This window comes from Carassius carassius, chromosome 17, assembly GCF_963082965.1.
Source record: "Carassius carassius chromosome 17, fCarCar2.1, whole genome shotgun sequence".
In the NCBI taxonomy this organism is placed as follows: domain Eukaryota; kingdom Metazoa; phylum Chordata; class Actinopteri; order Cypriniformes; family Cyprinidae; genus Carassius; species Carassius carassius.
This window is the reverse complement of record NC_081771.1, coordinates 27,324,733-27,340,086: the sequence shown is the minus strand read 5'-3', so window position 1 is coordinate 27,340,086 and position 15,354 is coordinate 27,324,733. Positions and strand designations below refer to the sequence as shown.

The following is a 15,354-nucleotide window of genomic DNA, read 5'->3' as shown; positions in this document are numbered from 1 at the left end:
AACTTAAAAGATGACGAAGGCAGAGGAAGAGATGCAAGATCAGGGAAGGAGAACAACATAATGATCAAAATAAAAATAGGTTAAAATTGGCTGTGCAAGTGAACATATGTTTGTGCATAGAGCTGGGTAGATTACTTAGAAATTGTAGTTTGTTACTGGTTCCAAATTACTTGACAAAAATTACTCATTTTAAGCTTCTTTTTGATTAATTTTAGGTTAATTTAGCCCTAACTTGTTTATAACATTGATTTCAATAGGACAATCTTGTGGTCAAATGCTGTGTAGATTTCTGACTAATGACTGATTTCCGTGTGAAATGTCTTTCTTAAGACTTTCTGATTGTATATACGCAGTAGGCTACTTTAGAACGGAACATTTAAAGGGGTCATATGATGTGATTTTAATTTTTCCTTTCTCTTTGGAGTGTTACAAGCTCTTGGTGTATAAAGAAGATCTGTAAAGTTGCAAAGACTAAAGTCTCAAATCCAAAGAGATATTCTTTATCAAAGTTAAGACTTTGCCACGCCCCCCTAAAACGGCTCATTCAAACACGCCCCCACATTGCTACGTCACTATGTGGAAATATTTGTGTAATTCCACAAAGAAAGAAGGCTGTTTGAGTAACCGCAGTTAGTGTTGAAGCAGTCATGTCAGGGAGATGCTGTGTGTATCTAGGTGAAAGCAAAAGAAGTTTATTTGGCCTTCCGAAAGTAGATGCATTTAGGAATCTAAATAGAACAGAATAGCAACGCATTTTATGGACGACCGTTTCGTGAACCTAGGACAGGAGGTAATTCTGAGTTTGCTACGACAATCTGGCGCCTCTGAATCATCTACTGGAAGTATGTTTTGTTATTAGTTTAAGTATCTGCTATTCAAATGCAGAGTTTCGCGCATCACGTGTGTGGAAAGAGAGAGAGAGACACCTGTCTTAACTGTCAGTGGCTTGTGTACTGCAAACACATAAGAGCTTCATCACTGTGTCTGTCATGCCACTCTGTTCCCCTTTTGGGCTTGAATTGATGGTAAAACGAAGGACATTATTAACTGTCATTTATTTTGAAAGATGAAGCTTGTGATTATGGAAAGGACCATTACATATCTGACGAGTGCTTGCGGTGTTCGGCCAATCACAATGTACTGGGTCAGAACACACCAATAAACTTTTTGTCGGTCCGGTGTTCTGTCACGATTGCTACAGAAAGGAGCAAGGAATGCAGATACGAGGGATAATCATAAACAACAGTCTTTAATAATACAAACGCAGGGAAACACAGGGCAGGCTGGAGACAAACGTAGCACATCAAGATGTAACACCGGACAAGTGAACATAGGGCAGACAACCCTTTAAATACAGAACTAAAATAGGTAATTAAGGAGACACATCTGAACCAAACGAGACAATCACACATAGGAGAGACTGGGTCACAGGGGGCATGTGAGGAGAAAAACACATGCAGACAGTCCATGGCATGACACTTTAGTGTGTTCATTACAAATAAATTGATTATTAAAATTGTTTTAAATTTAATTTAATTTAATTACAAGTACTTAATTTTTGGAATCTGATTAAGTAATTGGGATTACATGTAATCAGTTACTACCCAGCTCTGTTTGTCTATTTTGACATGCTAGTATGAGTGTATCTATGTGTGTTTGCTACCTGTGCCTCTTCCTGCTGTCTCTTTAGCTGTTCTAGCATGGCTTGAAACTCTTCCTCTTTCTGTTGAGCCTCTTCTATGGTAGCCTGGTTCTGCTCATCATATGCCATGGCCACCACAGCCAGGATGAGATTCACCAGATAGAAGGAGCCCAGGAAAATCACAAGAACAAAGAAGATCATATAGGGCTTTCCAGCTGCACGCAGGGTCTGTGAGAGACAGAACACACATACACAAACAAAATGTTACAAAAATGCTTTTTTGGAAAAAAGATTCAGCATTATGATTGGTCAGATCGCCTGTCAATCAAACTCCAGCGAAAGGTCAATTCCTATTTTTTTGCGTATGACATTAAACTTTTTGACCATACTCACCATGCATTTATTTCAGCCCATGTGGATTAATTTTGTCATTATTTTGTGTCAACTGTCTTTTATCCCATTGCATTCAATTAGCTTACAACTGTTATTAAATTAAATTTGTTTTGCTATTGCGCTGGAGCTTCAAGAAACAAGGGTGCGGTATAATGTTCATAAGAAATAAATGGCCATGGCCTAGACATTGTAGAAGGATACAGGGTCTTTTCATGTCTACAGGAGGATATCGAGACCAGATGGATGGTAAGCTGATGTCAGGGCTGTACCTGTTGGTAGAGGTTTTCCCAGAAGTCTTGTGTCATGAGTCGGAAGAGTGAGAGGAAGGCCCAGCTGAATGTGTCAAAGCTTGTGTAGCCGTAGTCAGGATTACGACCTGCTTTTATACACGCAAAGCCCTCTGGACACTGCCTGTTATTCCAAGGAACATGAAAATATATTGTCATTACATTCAGTGAAAAAGATTAAGCAATTTTTTAGCCCAACAAGGGACATCATATCAGTGGTTCTCAACCAGGAGGCTGGGGGGGGGGGGGGGTCACAATAAGTCTTAAAATTAAGTTATAGTTATCTTAGTTAAAATTCTACAAATACCAGCTTAGAATCAAAAAGGCTGAGGACTACATTCACACATCCACAACCAATTGGTAATTTTTCTTTTTTAGATTAAGTCAAGCTGCAATATTTTAATTGAAGAAACAAATAACGTTCTTTATATTACAACATATAATCTACCTATATTAAAATCTAAACGAACATATTCACCCTGCATCACTTGAATTTCCACATAACAAAGGATCTCTGCGGCCTGGGAGGAAATAATAATTGCCTAAAATGGGGAAAGGCACAAGATAAATGTCAAGAAACAATATAAAGATACAAAGCTAATAAATATATACTCACAAAGATGTACTGTATGTTTCTAGCCCTGAATTCTATAGCTTGAAGGAACTGCATTCATCTAAAAAAGGCTAGCCTTTAAACCACACTCACTGTTAGGCAACACACATCCACACACACAAACAGAAGTGTACTTTGAGAACTAGATGACTCATTTTTCTTGGGCCAGTAGAGCATTCCTCACATCCTCAAGGACATGTAGTGTCAACGAGCATCTCAATAACACACACACACATATAGAATGAGAAGCACCAATTCTTCACTTACTCGCATCACTAATGTACTCTGTCCAGTTAAAGGTGCTGTGCAGCTCTAAACCGGTGCTGTAGTTCAGCGTGGCGGTCAGGTTTTCAGTGACATTGACCTCTGGAATCTTCACACACTTCTGCCGCAGGTTTCCCATGAAGAGCTGCAGTCCAATCAGAGCAAACACACTCAGACAGAACACAGTCAGGATCATCACATCTGACAGCTTCTTCACCGACTGGATTAGAGCGCCAACGATAGTCTTCAGACCTGAGGGAACACGCAACGGTGGTCAAAAACACTCCCGATGCACACATCAACTCAAACATAATATGAGAATGGTCAATACAGCTACATAGATATGGACAGGCTTTTATGGTAACACTTTAGAATAAGGTCTAATACATTATCATTATGTACTGTATAATGATATTAAGTTTTACAACATTTAGGCTAATATAAATTTGTTTACTGCTAAATTTATAGATATTATGTGTAAATTAACATGATCACAAACATGAATAACAATGAACAATAGTGCATTTAATAAATTACCATGAATCTAAATACTGTAAATTGTTTATTGTTAGTTCATAATACCTAATGCACCTTATTATTAAAGTGTTACTCTTTCTGTCATCCTGATGATTTTTTTTAAATTGCAGGAAAGTTGCACCCAGAATCTCATTATTTATTCACCCTCATGTCATTCCAAACCTGTATGTTGTTATTTGTTTCTGTTAAACACAAAAAGGAAATTGACACAGCGCTATTCTACACAGTGACAGTTCATAGCAAGCACAGCTGTCAAGCTCCAAAAACAAAAAAACACCCTGAAAGCACCATAAAAGTATCCTATACAACTGGTGCACTACATTTCTAACCTACTGACAGCTTTGTGTGACGACAGAAAAACAAAAGTTAATTTAGTGTCATCTTGAAAAACTGTAGTGTATATTTAAATTAATACTTAATTTCTGATCTGTTCTTTACACAAAACTATCTTAGAAAACTGCATACAGGTTTAGTTTGGAATAATGAGGATGAATGAGGAAAAAAATGGCTGAACTATTCCATATAATCTGACAACTATTAATTATAATAATTATATTTAATTTTAACCTTAATTATAATTTTAACAATATAGTTACTTCAATCCTTTTATTATAATAAATTAGTAAAAAGAAAGCAAAAATCAGAAGCTTTTGAGGATTAAAACATGGTTTTAAATATTAGTGTGCATGATAGTTGAATAAATGTTTGTGAAATTGCGTATAAACAACATTCAATCATGCAGTGTAAGACAGTGAGTGCGAGTGTTGCCTGTGCTTGCATGTGTGTGTGTGTGTGCACTTCACACACACACACGTAGCAGGCAAACAATGGGCACGGCCGACGGTGCGCATGCACATAGAACTCAAACAGCAGACAGAGGAGAAGAGAAGAGTAGAGGGTCTCAAGTTCTCTATCTCAGGCTATAGGCTTCAGCAATGTCTCATGCAAAAAAACAAAACAAAAAAAAACAACACAACTCAAAAATGCCCAGTTGTCTATTTCCCAAGGCATGATGGGAGACCTTTCCCAAGGAGTGATGGTCTTTGGGAAATAACAGAGCAGAGCCCGGCAGAAGGGATATAAGGAAAACTACAGAATGTGATTTTAAAAGCCTGGAATCCCGTTTTTTACGCCCGAGTGGATTCCTGCTTTCTCTGACCGCTGGGAGTGACAGAATGAGAGAGAAAGGCCAGCGGAGCAGGGGATGGAGTGAGCAAGAGCTCAGATGGAGAGAGAGGCAGCCTGTGAGCTAGCCCTCACCTGGAATCACTGATATAGTTTTGAGTGCTCGTAAAACCCTGAAGGTTCTCAGTGCTGAGACATTGCCCAGATCCACAAATTCTGTTACATATCTGTAGGGAGGGGGGGGGCACACACACACGCACAAACACACACACACGCATGTTAGGACAGGACAGGGTAGCAGAGGGAAACGTCAGACAGAGACACACACCTGACTGACACCCGTGTTTACGCGCACACGCATGCGCACGTCTATACACACACGCGCGCACACACATCCCTTACCTGGGATGACTGAGATAGTTTTCAAAGCTCTGAGCACTCTGAAAGTGCGGAGAGCTGACACATTGCCTAGGTTTACAAACTCAGTTACATACCTGTAGAATCAAATAAAGAGTTACCACAAGTGCACGCACACACTCGCTCAGACGCACACAACCGCAACCAACATGAATTCACCAGCTTTCCTTCATCAATGTGTCCAAAACTATCTGAGCACACTCTCATTAACAGTTCAGGAAAAACAGTGTACGGTCTCCTTTTTCTTATGTTTTAATACGAAATAAAAAGCATGAGAAGCATCTGTCTTCAGAGATACTCACGCCATCATAATGACACTAAAGTCCAGCCAGTTCCAGGGGTCTCGCAGGAAAGTGAACTTCCCCACACAGAAGCCCCTTGCCAGGATCTTAATCAGGGACTCGAAGGTGTAGATCCCTGTGAACGTGTACCTGAATGAACACAAACAAAACTTCACCAAAAACAATTACATTGTATGAAATTGAAACAATCAAGTGTTAAAGATCCTATGTAATATGCTATTTTATTTGCTGTGCTGACAAACTTCTTATTGAAAAAGAAAAAAAGTCAGGGCAAGGAATGCTGATGGGCTGAAGTTACATAAAAATATAATAATAATAATAATAATAATAATAATAAATTAGAAAGAATTTCCAAATAAGGATACATTTTTTATTTATTAAATTGTTTATAAATTTATAATTTTCTAATTTTAAAAGTCCCCAAAAAACCTGATTTTCTACTCAGTTTTGTTAGTCAGTAACAGCTATTATGTAAATATATAAATAAGGGGGAGAGGACACAACGTACAGATTACTTTTTTGGACAAAATCATCAATATGTTTAGTTCATTGTCCCGGAAGACAAAGACAATTTTGACAAATTTGTCAAAAAATTATGCACAACTGTGTTAATGAAGTGACTTACTCCACATTCTTGGCCCAGTCAGGGGGATTGCTGAGGGTCATGAAGGCGCAGTTGGTCAAAATTGTGCACATGATCACAAAACTGAACATTGTGAGCAGCAGTCAAGGAATATACACAAACACACACAAATATTGCATGTACACTCACCCAGCTACACCTTATGTCAAGTGCAGCCTCAGACAGCACACCTAAGATAATTGTCTTTATATTATCAATGCTTAAGAGGAAGGAATAATTATTGGATTTACCAAACATTTGCCAGGTGTGTACAGTAGCTTCAAATATTTGCAAGATATTAAAAAAGATTTTTGAGGCACTTAGCAGCAAACAATTCAACTTACAATAGCAGAATTGGTAAAAGTAATAGTAAAGTTGCATTTGATAAAAAATCTTTTAAACATTTTATTCATTAAGGAATACTGAAAAAAAACAGAATCTAAAAAAATATTAAGAAGCACAACTTTTTTAAACATCAATAATATGCACCAAATCAGAATATTACATTGATTTCTGAAAAATTATGTCACATTAAAAACTGGAGTAATGGCTTCTGAAAATCCAGCTTTGCCATCACAGGAATAAATTCCATAATTAAAATAGTTAAACAAAAAACACCTGAAACATAATTTTTTTATATAGCTATTTTAAATTGTAATTATATTTTTCAATACTACAACTCCACTACTGTATTTTCTATCAGAGACATTTTTCATCAACATTTAAAAAATCTTAGAACCCAAACTTTTGAACGTTATATAGTATGTACACTGAACAAAATTATAAACTCAACACTGCCCCAATTCTTCATAAGCCGAACTTAAAGATCTAAGACTTTTTCTATGTACACAAAAGGCCTATTTCTCTCAAATATTGTTCACAAATCTGTCTAAATCTGTGTTAGTGAGCACTTCTCCTTTGTCGAGATAATCCATCCACCTCACAGGTGTGGCATATCAAGATGCTGATTAGACAGCACGATTATTGCACAGGTGTGCCTTAGGCTGGCCACAATAAAAGCTCACTATAAAATGTGCAGTTTTACTGTTTTGGGGGGTCTGAAAACCAGTCAATATCTGTTGTGACCACCATTTGCCTCACGCAGGTGCATCACATCTCCTTTGTATAGAGTTGATCAGGTTATTGATTGTGGCTTGTGGAGTGTTGGTCCGCTCCTCTTCAATGGCTGTGTGAAGTTGCTGGATATTGGCAGGAACTGGAACATGCTGTTGTATACGCCGATCCAGAGCATCCCAAACATGCTCAATGGGTGACATGTCCGGTGAGTATGCTGGCCATGCAGGAATTGGGATGTTTTCAGCTTCCAGGAATTGTGTACAAACCCTTGCAACATGGGGCCGTGCATTATCATGCTGCAACATGAGGTGATGGTCGTGGATGAATGGCACAACAATGGGCCTCAGGATCCCATCACGGTATCTCTGTGCATTCAAAATGCTATCAATAAAATGCACCTGTGTTCGTTGTCCATAACATATGCCTGCACATACCATAACCCCACCGCCACCAGGGGCCACTCAATCCACAACGTTGACATCAGCAAACCACTCACCCACACAACGCCATATACACCATCTGCCATCTGCGCTGTACAGTGAAAACCGGGATTCATCCATGAAGAGAACACCTCTCATAAAAATGCCAGACGCCATTGAATGTGAGCATTTGCCCACTCAAGTCTGTTACGACGACGAACTGCAGTCAGGTTGAGACCCCGATGAGGATGTTGAGCATGCAGATGAGCTTCCCTGAGACGGTTTCTGACAGTTTGTGCAGAAATTCTTTGGTTATGCAAACCGATTGTTGCAGCAGCTGTTCGGGTGTTTGGTCTCAGATGATCTTGGAGGTGAAGATGCTGGAAGTGGAGGTCCTGGGCTGGTGTGGTTACTCGTGGTCTGCGGTTGTGAGGCCGGTTAGATGTACTCCCAAATTCTCTGAAACGCCTTTGGAGATGGCCTATGGTAGAGAAATGGCACACCTGTGCAATAATCATGCTGTCTAATCAGTATATTGATTTGCCACAAACTCATGGATTCGGATGGCAATCTATTCACAGAGGAGGAGTGAGTTATGTGATCCTACGAACCTGAGAACGTGCTGCTCACGTGAAGATGAAGTAGACAGGAATGTATGTTGCATGTGAAATGTTGTTTAGATGCTTACATACATTCATTCAGCTGAAAAAGGATATGAATGCACCAGGACCTTGATGGAGATTCTCCTCAATGGATTGAAGGGGCTCAAAATATACAAAGCCGGTGTAGCATTAAAGCGGAATATAGCCTTCCCACGATTCAATACTATAAAGGTCTGAAGCAGAGAAAAAAAAAATTGTGGTTACAGTGCACATAATCTGCGACAATATATTTTCGATCTGTTTCACAAGGTGTTATGTAACTACAGAGAATGATACACATTATAACACCAGACTGAAGTCCTGCTGGCCATCTAAACGCAAATAACAAGCTTTCATTTTAAAATCTTCTCACACATACTTTTTGGTTGCTGTAGTAGGTGTCCAGGTCCTCCAGCGGGACGGACACAAATTCAGATGGAAGGTCTCCGTAGATAAAGGGCAGGGATTTTCCTGCTTCCAAATCGCTGTTGGGTTTGGGCCCATTTTCATCATCATCATCAGGCCGTCTCTCGCCTTGGGGCCGTTTGGCTGCCTCCTCTGCGATGCGGCTCTCGATAGCAGCGAGAGACTCAGGCAAGAAGGGCCGGAAGCTGTCAGGTCCGGGTGGAACGAGCAGCTGAGCAGCCATATTGACATCCTGCTCTGATAGCTGCACCAGCTAATCACTGCTCACTCTGGGAGCTGAAGGAAGGAAATCACACATTCAGTGCACAGTGGCTGCGATAGGAGATTGATCATTAAAGTGGAAGTCATTCATTTCTATGAATTGAGTCAATCTGTGCCAATTTAAAAGATGAAATAACCACTGTCAGTTTATTTACATGACGATCAGCATCACAATGGAGACTTGGGAGAAGATTTCATATTCTAATCATTACCAATAAAGAGGCTGTTAATATCCATGCTCTGCCATTAGATGCAGCTTGTGTATGTATTTATGTGTGTGTTTACAGAACTGGTTGGTTGTACCAGCTCTGTATGTTACAGTAGAGCAGCAATGCCTGTGGGTCACCAGGCATAAATTGCCAGTCTGGCGTGCTGCCCTGTGCTGTGGCCAGAGCTGTGAGCACCAAACTGGGCATGTACTCAGAGCAAATCAGTTACATTCCCAGGGGCTCCATGACCCCTATGAATCCCCCATCTTCTTCAAGATTCAGGGTCTCAAAGAATAGAGATGTATATGTAAGACATGGGGGGAAAGAAGGAAGAGATATAGAAATGAAGAAAGCATGAGGGAGGGAAAAAGATGAGTGTGAATATTAAAATGCTCATACTTTGTAGATTGTGGTCAATACTTACAAAATGACAGTAAAAATTACTGTAATAACTTTTAAACTGTTAAAAAAAATCAATTCAGATATATATATATATATATATATATATATATATATATATACATATATTATATAAAAAAATATCAGCTTATTGGGTAGCACAACTGTTTTCAGAGCTGATAATAAGGTTATATGGCACCAAATCTGCATATTAGAATGATTTCTGATGGATCATGATTTGACACTGAAGACTGGAGGAATGACTGCTAAAAGTCAGCTTTTCCATCACAGGAATATATTAATAAAAAATATTTAAAATTCTATTAATATTTCACAAATTCACTGTTTTTATTTTCAAACACATTAAAAAAATCTTACCAACCCGAACCTCTAAACATTAGTGTATTCTATACTGGATTCTGATTGGTCAATCACAGAATTCCTCAGTCTAATGGTATAACTGACTAATTTCCTACATTGCTTTTTTTTCTCTCAAATAATTTCAAGTCAAATCAGTATTTTATGTTCAATTTAACAGAGCCAAAATCCAGTTTTCGTTTCTAGGATTTCTTTTTACACAAACAACAGTTGACACTGCTCCAAACCACCCACGAGGCAAAACCTTAGTCCTCATCCAACTGGAAAGGCATAATAGTAGTTTCATCAACCAAACTGAAAAATCAGTAGTCTCTTTTAACTCACTGGATCCTGCATAGATCATGTCCGCCTTTAATGAATGAAGATGAAAACATTTGCAAAACTGAGACTGTGACCAAATAAAATATGTTATTCACTCTTTCCTTTTCCACAAATAACTACCACATTGAAAACCAGCGATGAAAAAAATGTTGCAGATTTTGGAAAGACATCCTTGAAAATTGCATGAAAGTTACATTACATTAGGAATCTTATTAAAAATAAAATCAAATAAATCAATGCTTAAGTAGATATATTGATATGTGTAAATTACCCCAAAACATGCTGAAAATTTACTTACCCTGAGGCCACCAAAGATGTTTCTTTATCTGTACAGATTTGGAGAAAATTAGCATTACATCACTTGCTCACCAGTGGATTCTCTGCAGTAAATGGGTGCTATCAGAATTAGAGTTCAAACAGCTGATAAAAAAACATTGCAATCCACAAGCAATCACCACGACTCCAGTCCATCAATTACCAGTGCTCAATAACCAGTGAAAGGCTGTGTGTTTATCAAATAAAACAAAACTCCATTATTGAGGTGTTCTGGCCAAAGCTCCACAATGACATGCATAATGATTATTAAGAATGAATCATTCTCCATTGAGAATAACTCTTCATCCAGTGAAAAAGTCCATCCGATTATCTTCTCACTTCACTGACATATTTCTTTAGAGCTGTTTTGGACTGTTTTCGCTGCTTGGTCTATGCAAATTTCTCTCCTGATTGAGACATAAATACTTTTTCACTGATTACGTATCAGCAGTATTACGACTATTACTATTTTAGCTGGAAGCAAATGTTTTAATTCTTAATGACATATATGTTTTTTATTACAAACTCACAGCTTTTCAAATCACTAGAAGATAAATGATGGACTGGAGAAGCGTGGATTTTTATCAGCTGTTACAACTCTCATCCTAGGTAGATGGATCCTAGGATGCTCAAATTTACCAAATCTATTCTGATGAAGAAACAAACTCATCAGAATCTTGGATGGCGTGAGGGTGATCAATTTATTATTATTATTTTTATTTTTTATTTTTACCAGACTTTAATTTTTGGGTGATCTACAGTATTCCTTTAAGACTCAATTTCTTGGTGCAATAACCAAGTTTGAGTTGCATTAAACTGAAAAGTGCAGTTTTTCTATGCAGAACTCCTGCTAACAAGGTCTTATAGACAAAATCTTCCTGGGTGCCCTGGTCTGCTCTGGGCTACATTTCAGTGTGCAACTGTGACTAATATTCAGCAAGCAATTGTTTGTGTGCGTGTGGGTCTGTGAGTGAGCACTGTGAGCTGTCTCTCTGTGCCATCACCCAGCCAGTTCAGCCTGTTCCCTCTGAGGACATCATAGGTAAAAAAAACCACTCCCTCATCCATGCATCCACCCATCCACGCACTCATCCACTGATCCACTTATTCAACCCCCTCCAAAAATGAGCCAAGCCTCTGGGGTGCCATTACTTCCAGCCCTGCCCTAATGCACACCTTTCTCCAAGGTCAAACCAAACCTCTGAGAGGAGGTGGGGGGCACTGGCACAATGTAAATATACAGTTGGTACTCCTGTGTAAAATCAGGGGTGCTACTACTCACCATTTTAATGAGCTGTCAAAAATCAGACAAACGCTTCCTCTAGTACCATGATAAAGCTTGCAAAGTTCAGATATACTGCCATTACCATGAAAAAAAGGTGTATCATTCAGACTTGATCAAAAATTCTAAACTAGCACACACATCAGTATAAAACATGTCACCTTCGTGGATCCTGCATGCTACTTCATGTTCCTATGATATTGAAACATCCTGACAGTATGTCACTCAGGAAGGTAGATTAAAATATTCCAGGCCAACTCTACGCATCCAAAATGTGCCACAATTTGCCATCAAACCTTTCCCTCAACTGTCAAACAGTCATGCATACTTATTCAGACACTATGCGTTTTAAAGATGATTTCTGGCAGATGTGGAGGAATTGACACTTTACACTCACAAAGCATCTAATATCATAACTTGACATTTCCTAAAAAAACTGTGGCTGTTTTCTAATCAAGAATTTATAAATTTTCCTCAACCCAACGTTAGAATCGTTCTGCTCCGTCGTGGATAACAGGGATTCGCAACAGCTGCTCTCCATGGTGCTGAAACACAGGTGCGCGCGTTTCCGCCTGGGCTCAGCTCAGGTCATCCGCCACGCGCTTCCTCCAGCGCGTCACATTCGCGTGTTATTCTTAATGCCAGATTTTCAGACACATTGACGCTTACGTGTTTAACACGAATGATTCAGTGAATTAAATAACAGCAATTAACATTGAAAGGCTATTAACATAAATACAGAAATTCATAATTCATAAATAAGTTTTCAGTAGGTACATGTTGTTCCTTAGGATTTCACTTATTGATTTATATTATTATGTATTATAACAACAACACTATTAAAGAGTGCAAACTGTAAACAACAGCCCAAGACCCGTTCAAAATGGACCAATGTTAATTTTGGCATTTTCTTATAAGTAGCCTATACTGTTTCAACAAGTACCTCTTAAGGACCTCTTAAGATCCATCCGAGGACCTCTTAAGATCCAAATTCATGACTCCAGTCGACGGATGATGTTTATCACGATTGTTACGTTAGGCACTGGGTGGCGACAGAAGCCCAAGGTGATTTTGAAGGTCCTACCTTTATAGATGAGGATTCATCTCGAGCGCAGGGGCGAAGCAGCTGTCGCCATGTTGATGTCTCCGGCTATTTCCAATCCGCAGACTCGAGGTCCACCCAAACCGCAACCAAATCCGTACATGACACCATTTACACGGCCATATCTAGAGCTTTATGTCAAAAAATAAACACCGCCCGGGACTACAACAGCTCTACATTTTCACCAATGACTACACCGACTGAAAACCGAGATTTATGTAATTCCACGTAACGAGAAACCCACCCAAAGGGTTAAACGGTGTAGGCGACAGAGAAAACGTCTCTGGGCGTGCCTTTTTTTTCACTGACCAAAAATGTCTCCAACGTGAATGAGTTTTAGAGGCATAAAGGGTAGCATTAACACCACAAATTGGCACGTTTTGGCGTCCTCGGATTGTGTTTTTCAACCCCTTCTCGTGTACCGACAATGTGCGACGATGGGTAGGTGTGGAAATGTGAGGGAAGGAGGGGGTCGCGATTGCTCTTCTTTTCAATGACAATCGTTATCAATATAATTAACATGCTATGTGGAAATATTGGGACGTCCTCAAAACAAGAGTTGTCGTTCTGTTAATCTTAAAACAGTCGACCCCAGTCCTTCGTTCATACAGCATCTCCCTAATTTTGATAGATCAGCCAAATTCAGCACCACCATCATCATCATCTCCATAGGCAACAAGCGGAGAGAAACCCAAACATCTGTCCAGTTTTTTTATATTCACTAATCCTTCGTTAAATCCCTGATATGTCTAAAAGCGATAATGCCAGCGATCCAAATCCCGTTTAAACTCGTTATAAGTGCCTGGATGATCCGAATTATTGCGCAAACATATGTCTCAGCCTCCGTGATTTTTATATAGATACGATTAATTATTTTGTTTCACGTCAATTGATCATAATCCCATTCGGTTTGATGTTGAGCAGCCAGAGGATGACCTTTAAATGAATGCATCATCATATTCTTCATTTGCCTAAAGGACACTAATGCCTAATCACCCAGCTGTCTTTTCACAAACAAATACATATTTTGAGATAAATATATATGCCTATGTATTGGCTATCAGTGTTACGACACTATTTTCACGATCTTTGCGGTCGTTATAGCATATGAGGGATTATAAACCAAAAACGTGATTTTCTTTTGCCAGGCCTTTCTAGACGTTTCTGAATTGATATTTTACTCACCATAGCAATGCCTGTCAGGCTCGAACCTGGATGACGGTAATTTCCAATAACTTCGTTATCGTTAGTTCCGCCTATTGTGTTTTTCTCCCACTTAAACACGATTGTTGTCAAACAGATCGAGAAGACGCGGCGATGTTTTTATCCAGTGAAAGGTGCTCTCAGCTGTCGTTTGTCTCCCCAAATATCACGGATGATAGTCGCTTCCGGTTATCGGTGGCTTGGGTGATGGGAGTGACGCGTGCGCGAGCCTCACGACTCGACTCCAGACCCGCACGTGAGGCCCCGGCCGACCACCGTTAAGAAAACACCGAGGTTAAACGCAATTGCACTGAGAAGAAATGTCAACTTGTGTCAAGTTCTTCTTCTTTTTTTAAATTGGTTACGTCATAGGCATTTTACAGGTAGACTAGTATTTGTGGCATCAATGGTTAATTCACAGTTTTTGTTGAGAAAAAAAAATTAATTACAGGAAATTAGGCTATTACTCTAACAATGATTATTTTGTTAAAAAGTTAAAAACTTTCTAGAATAGGTCTAATAGTTTTTGCTCCAAACTAAAATGTGTTTTGAATGTACATAGCATTTTTGCATATTATCTTTCACATTAATGTTCCTCCAGAAATTACTTTATTGTTCACATTGGTTTAACTATTTACATTTCAAAAGGGTATAATAGGGCATTTAAATAGCAGGGTATGGCATGTTGCCACAAAAGATTAAGGTGGATTGAGTGCACTGTAACAAAAAAAGGATTTAGTCAAGTCAATGTAATGCTTAATAGCTTTTTGTAACCTTTTGATGTGCCTATGCAAAAATGTACAGGCTATACTTAAATTGACTTAAACATTCATAAACATTTCCTGGGAAATATTCTCTGCATTAAAAGTGTGATAACTAGCTCTGGACTTTCCTGTGTTTCTTTCTTGAAATGTCAACAGAAATGTCCAATACTTTAATTAACAGTACTTTTAAAAAGATATAAAAACTTTTCAGATGTTATTTTTTTTTTTTTACATTTTGTTTGAATTGTTAGTTAAAATGCAATTGTTAATATTAACATTTTGTTGATAACACATGCCTTTCAAGACCAGCACAGTGAAAACCAAGATTTAATTTTATATTTAACATTTACATTTA

The 15,354-nt window shown here is 38.7% G+C and overlaps 1 protein-coding gene across 1 annotated transcript in view; it reads right to left on the bottom strand.

The window, feature by feature from the left end:
• The window catches only part of LOC132161467 (sodium channel protein type 2 subunit alpha-like), a 44,831-nt gene extending 30,770 nt beyond the window's left edge, over nucleotides 1–14,061 (bottom strand). Inside the window, 10 exon segments of the mRNA XM_059571545.1 lie at nucleotides 1,664–1,870; nucleotides 2,305–2,446; nucleotides 2,801–2,864; nucleotides 3,203–3,451; nucleotides 5,264–5,355; nucleotides 5,581–5,709; nucleotides 6,206–6,296; nucleotides 8,416–8,533; nucleotides 8,719–9,041; nucleotides 13,015–14,061. Of these exon segments, the coding sequence (XP_059427528.1) occupies nucleotides 1,664–1,870; nucleotides 2,305–2,446; nucleotides 2,801–2,864; nucleotides 3,203–3,451; nucleotides 5,264–5,355; nucleotides 5,581–5,709; nucleotides 6,206–6,296; nucleotides 8,416–8,533; nucleotides 8,719–8,988 (1,362 nt within the window). The 5' untranslated portion in view covers nucleotides 8,989–9,041; nucleotides 13,015–14,061.
• Between the last annotated feature and the right edge of the window lie 1,293 nt (nucleotides 14,062–15,354).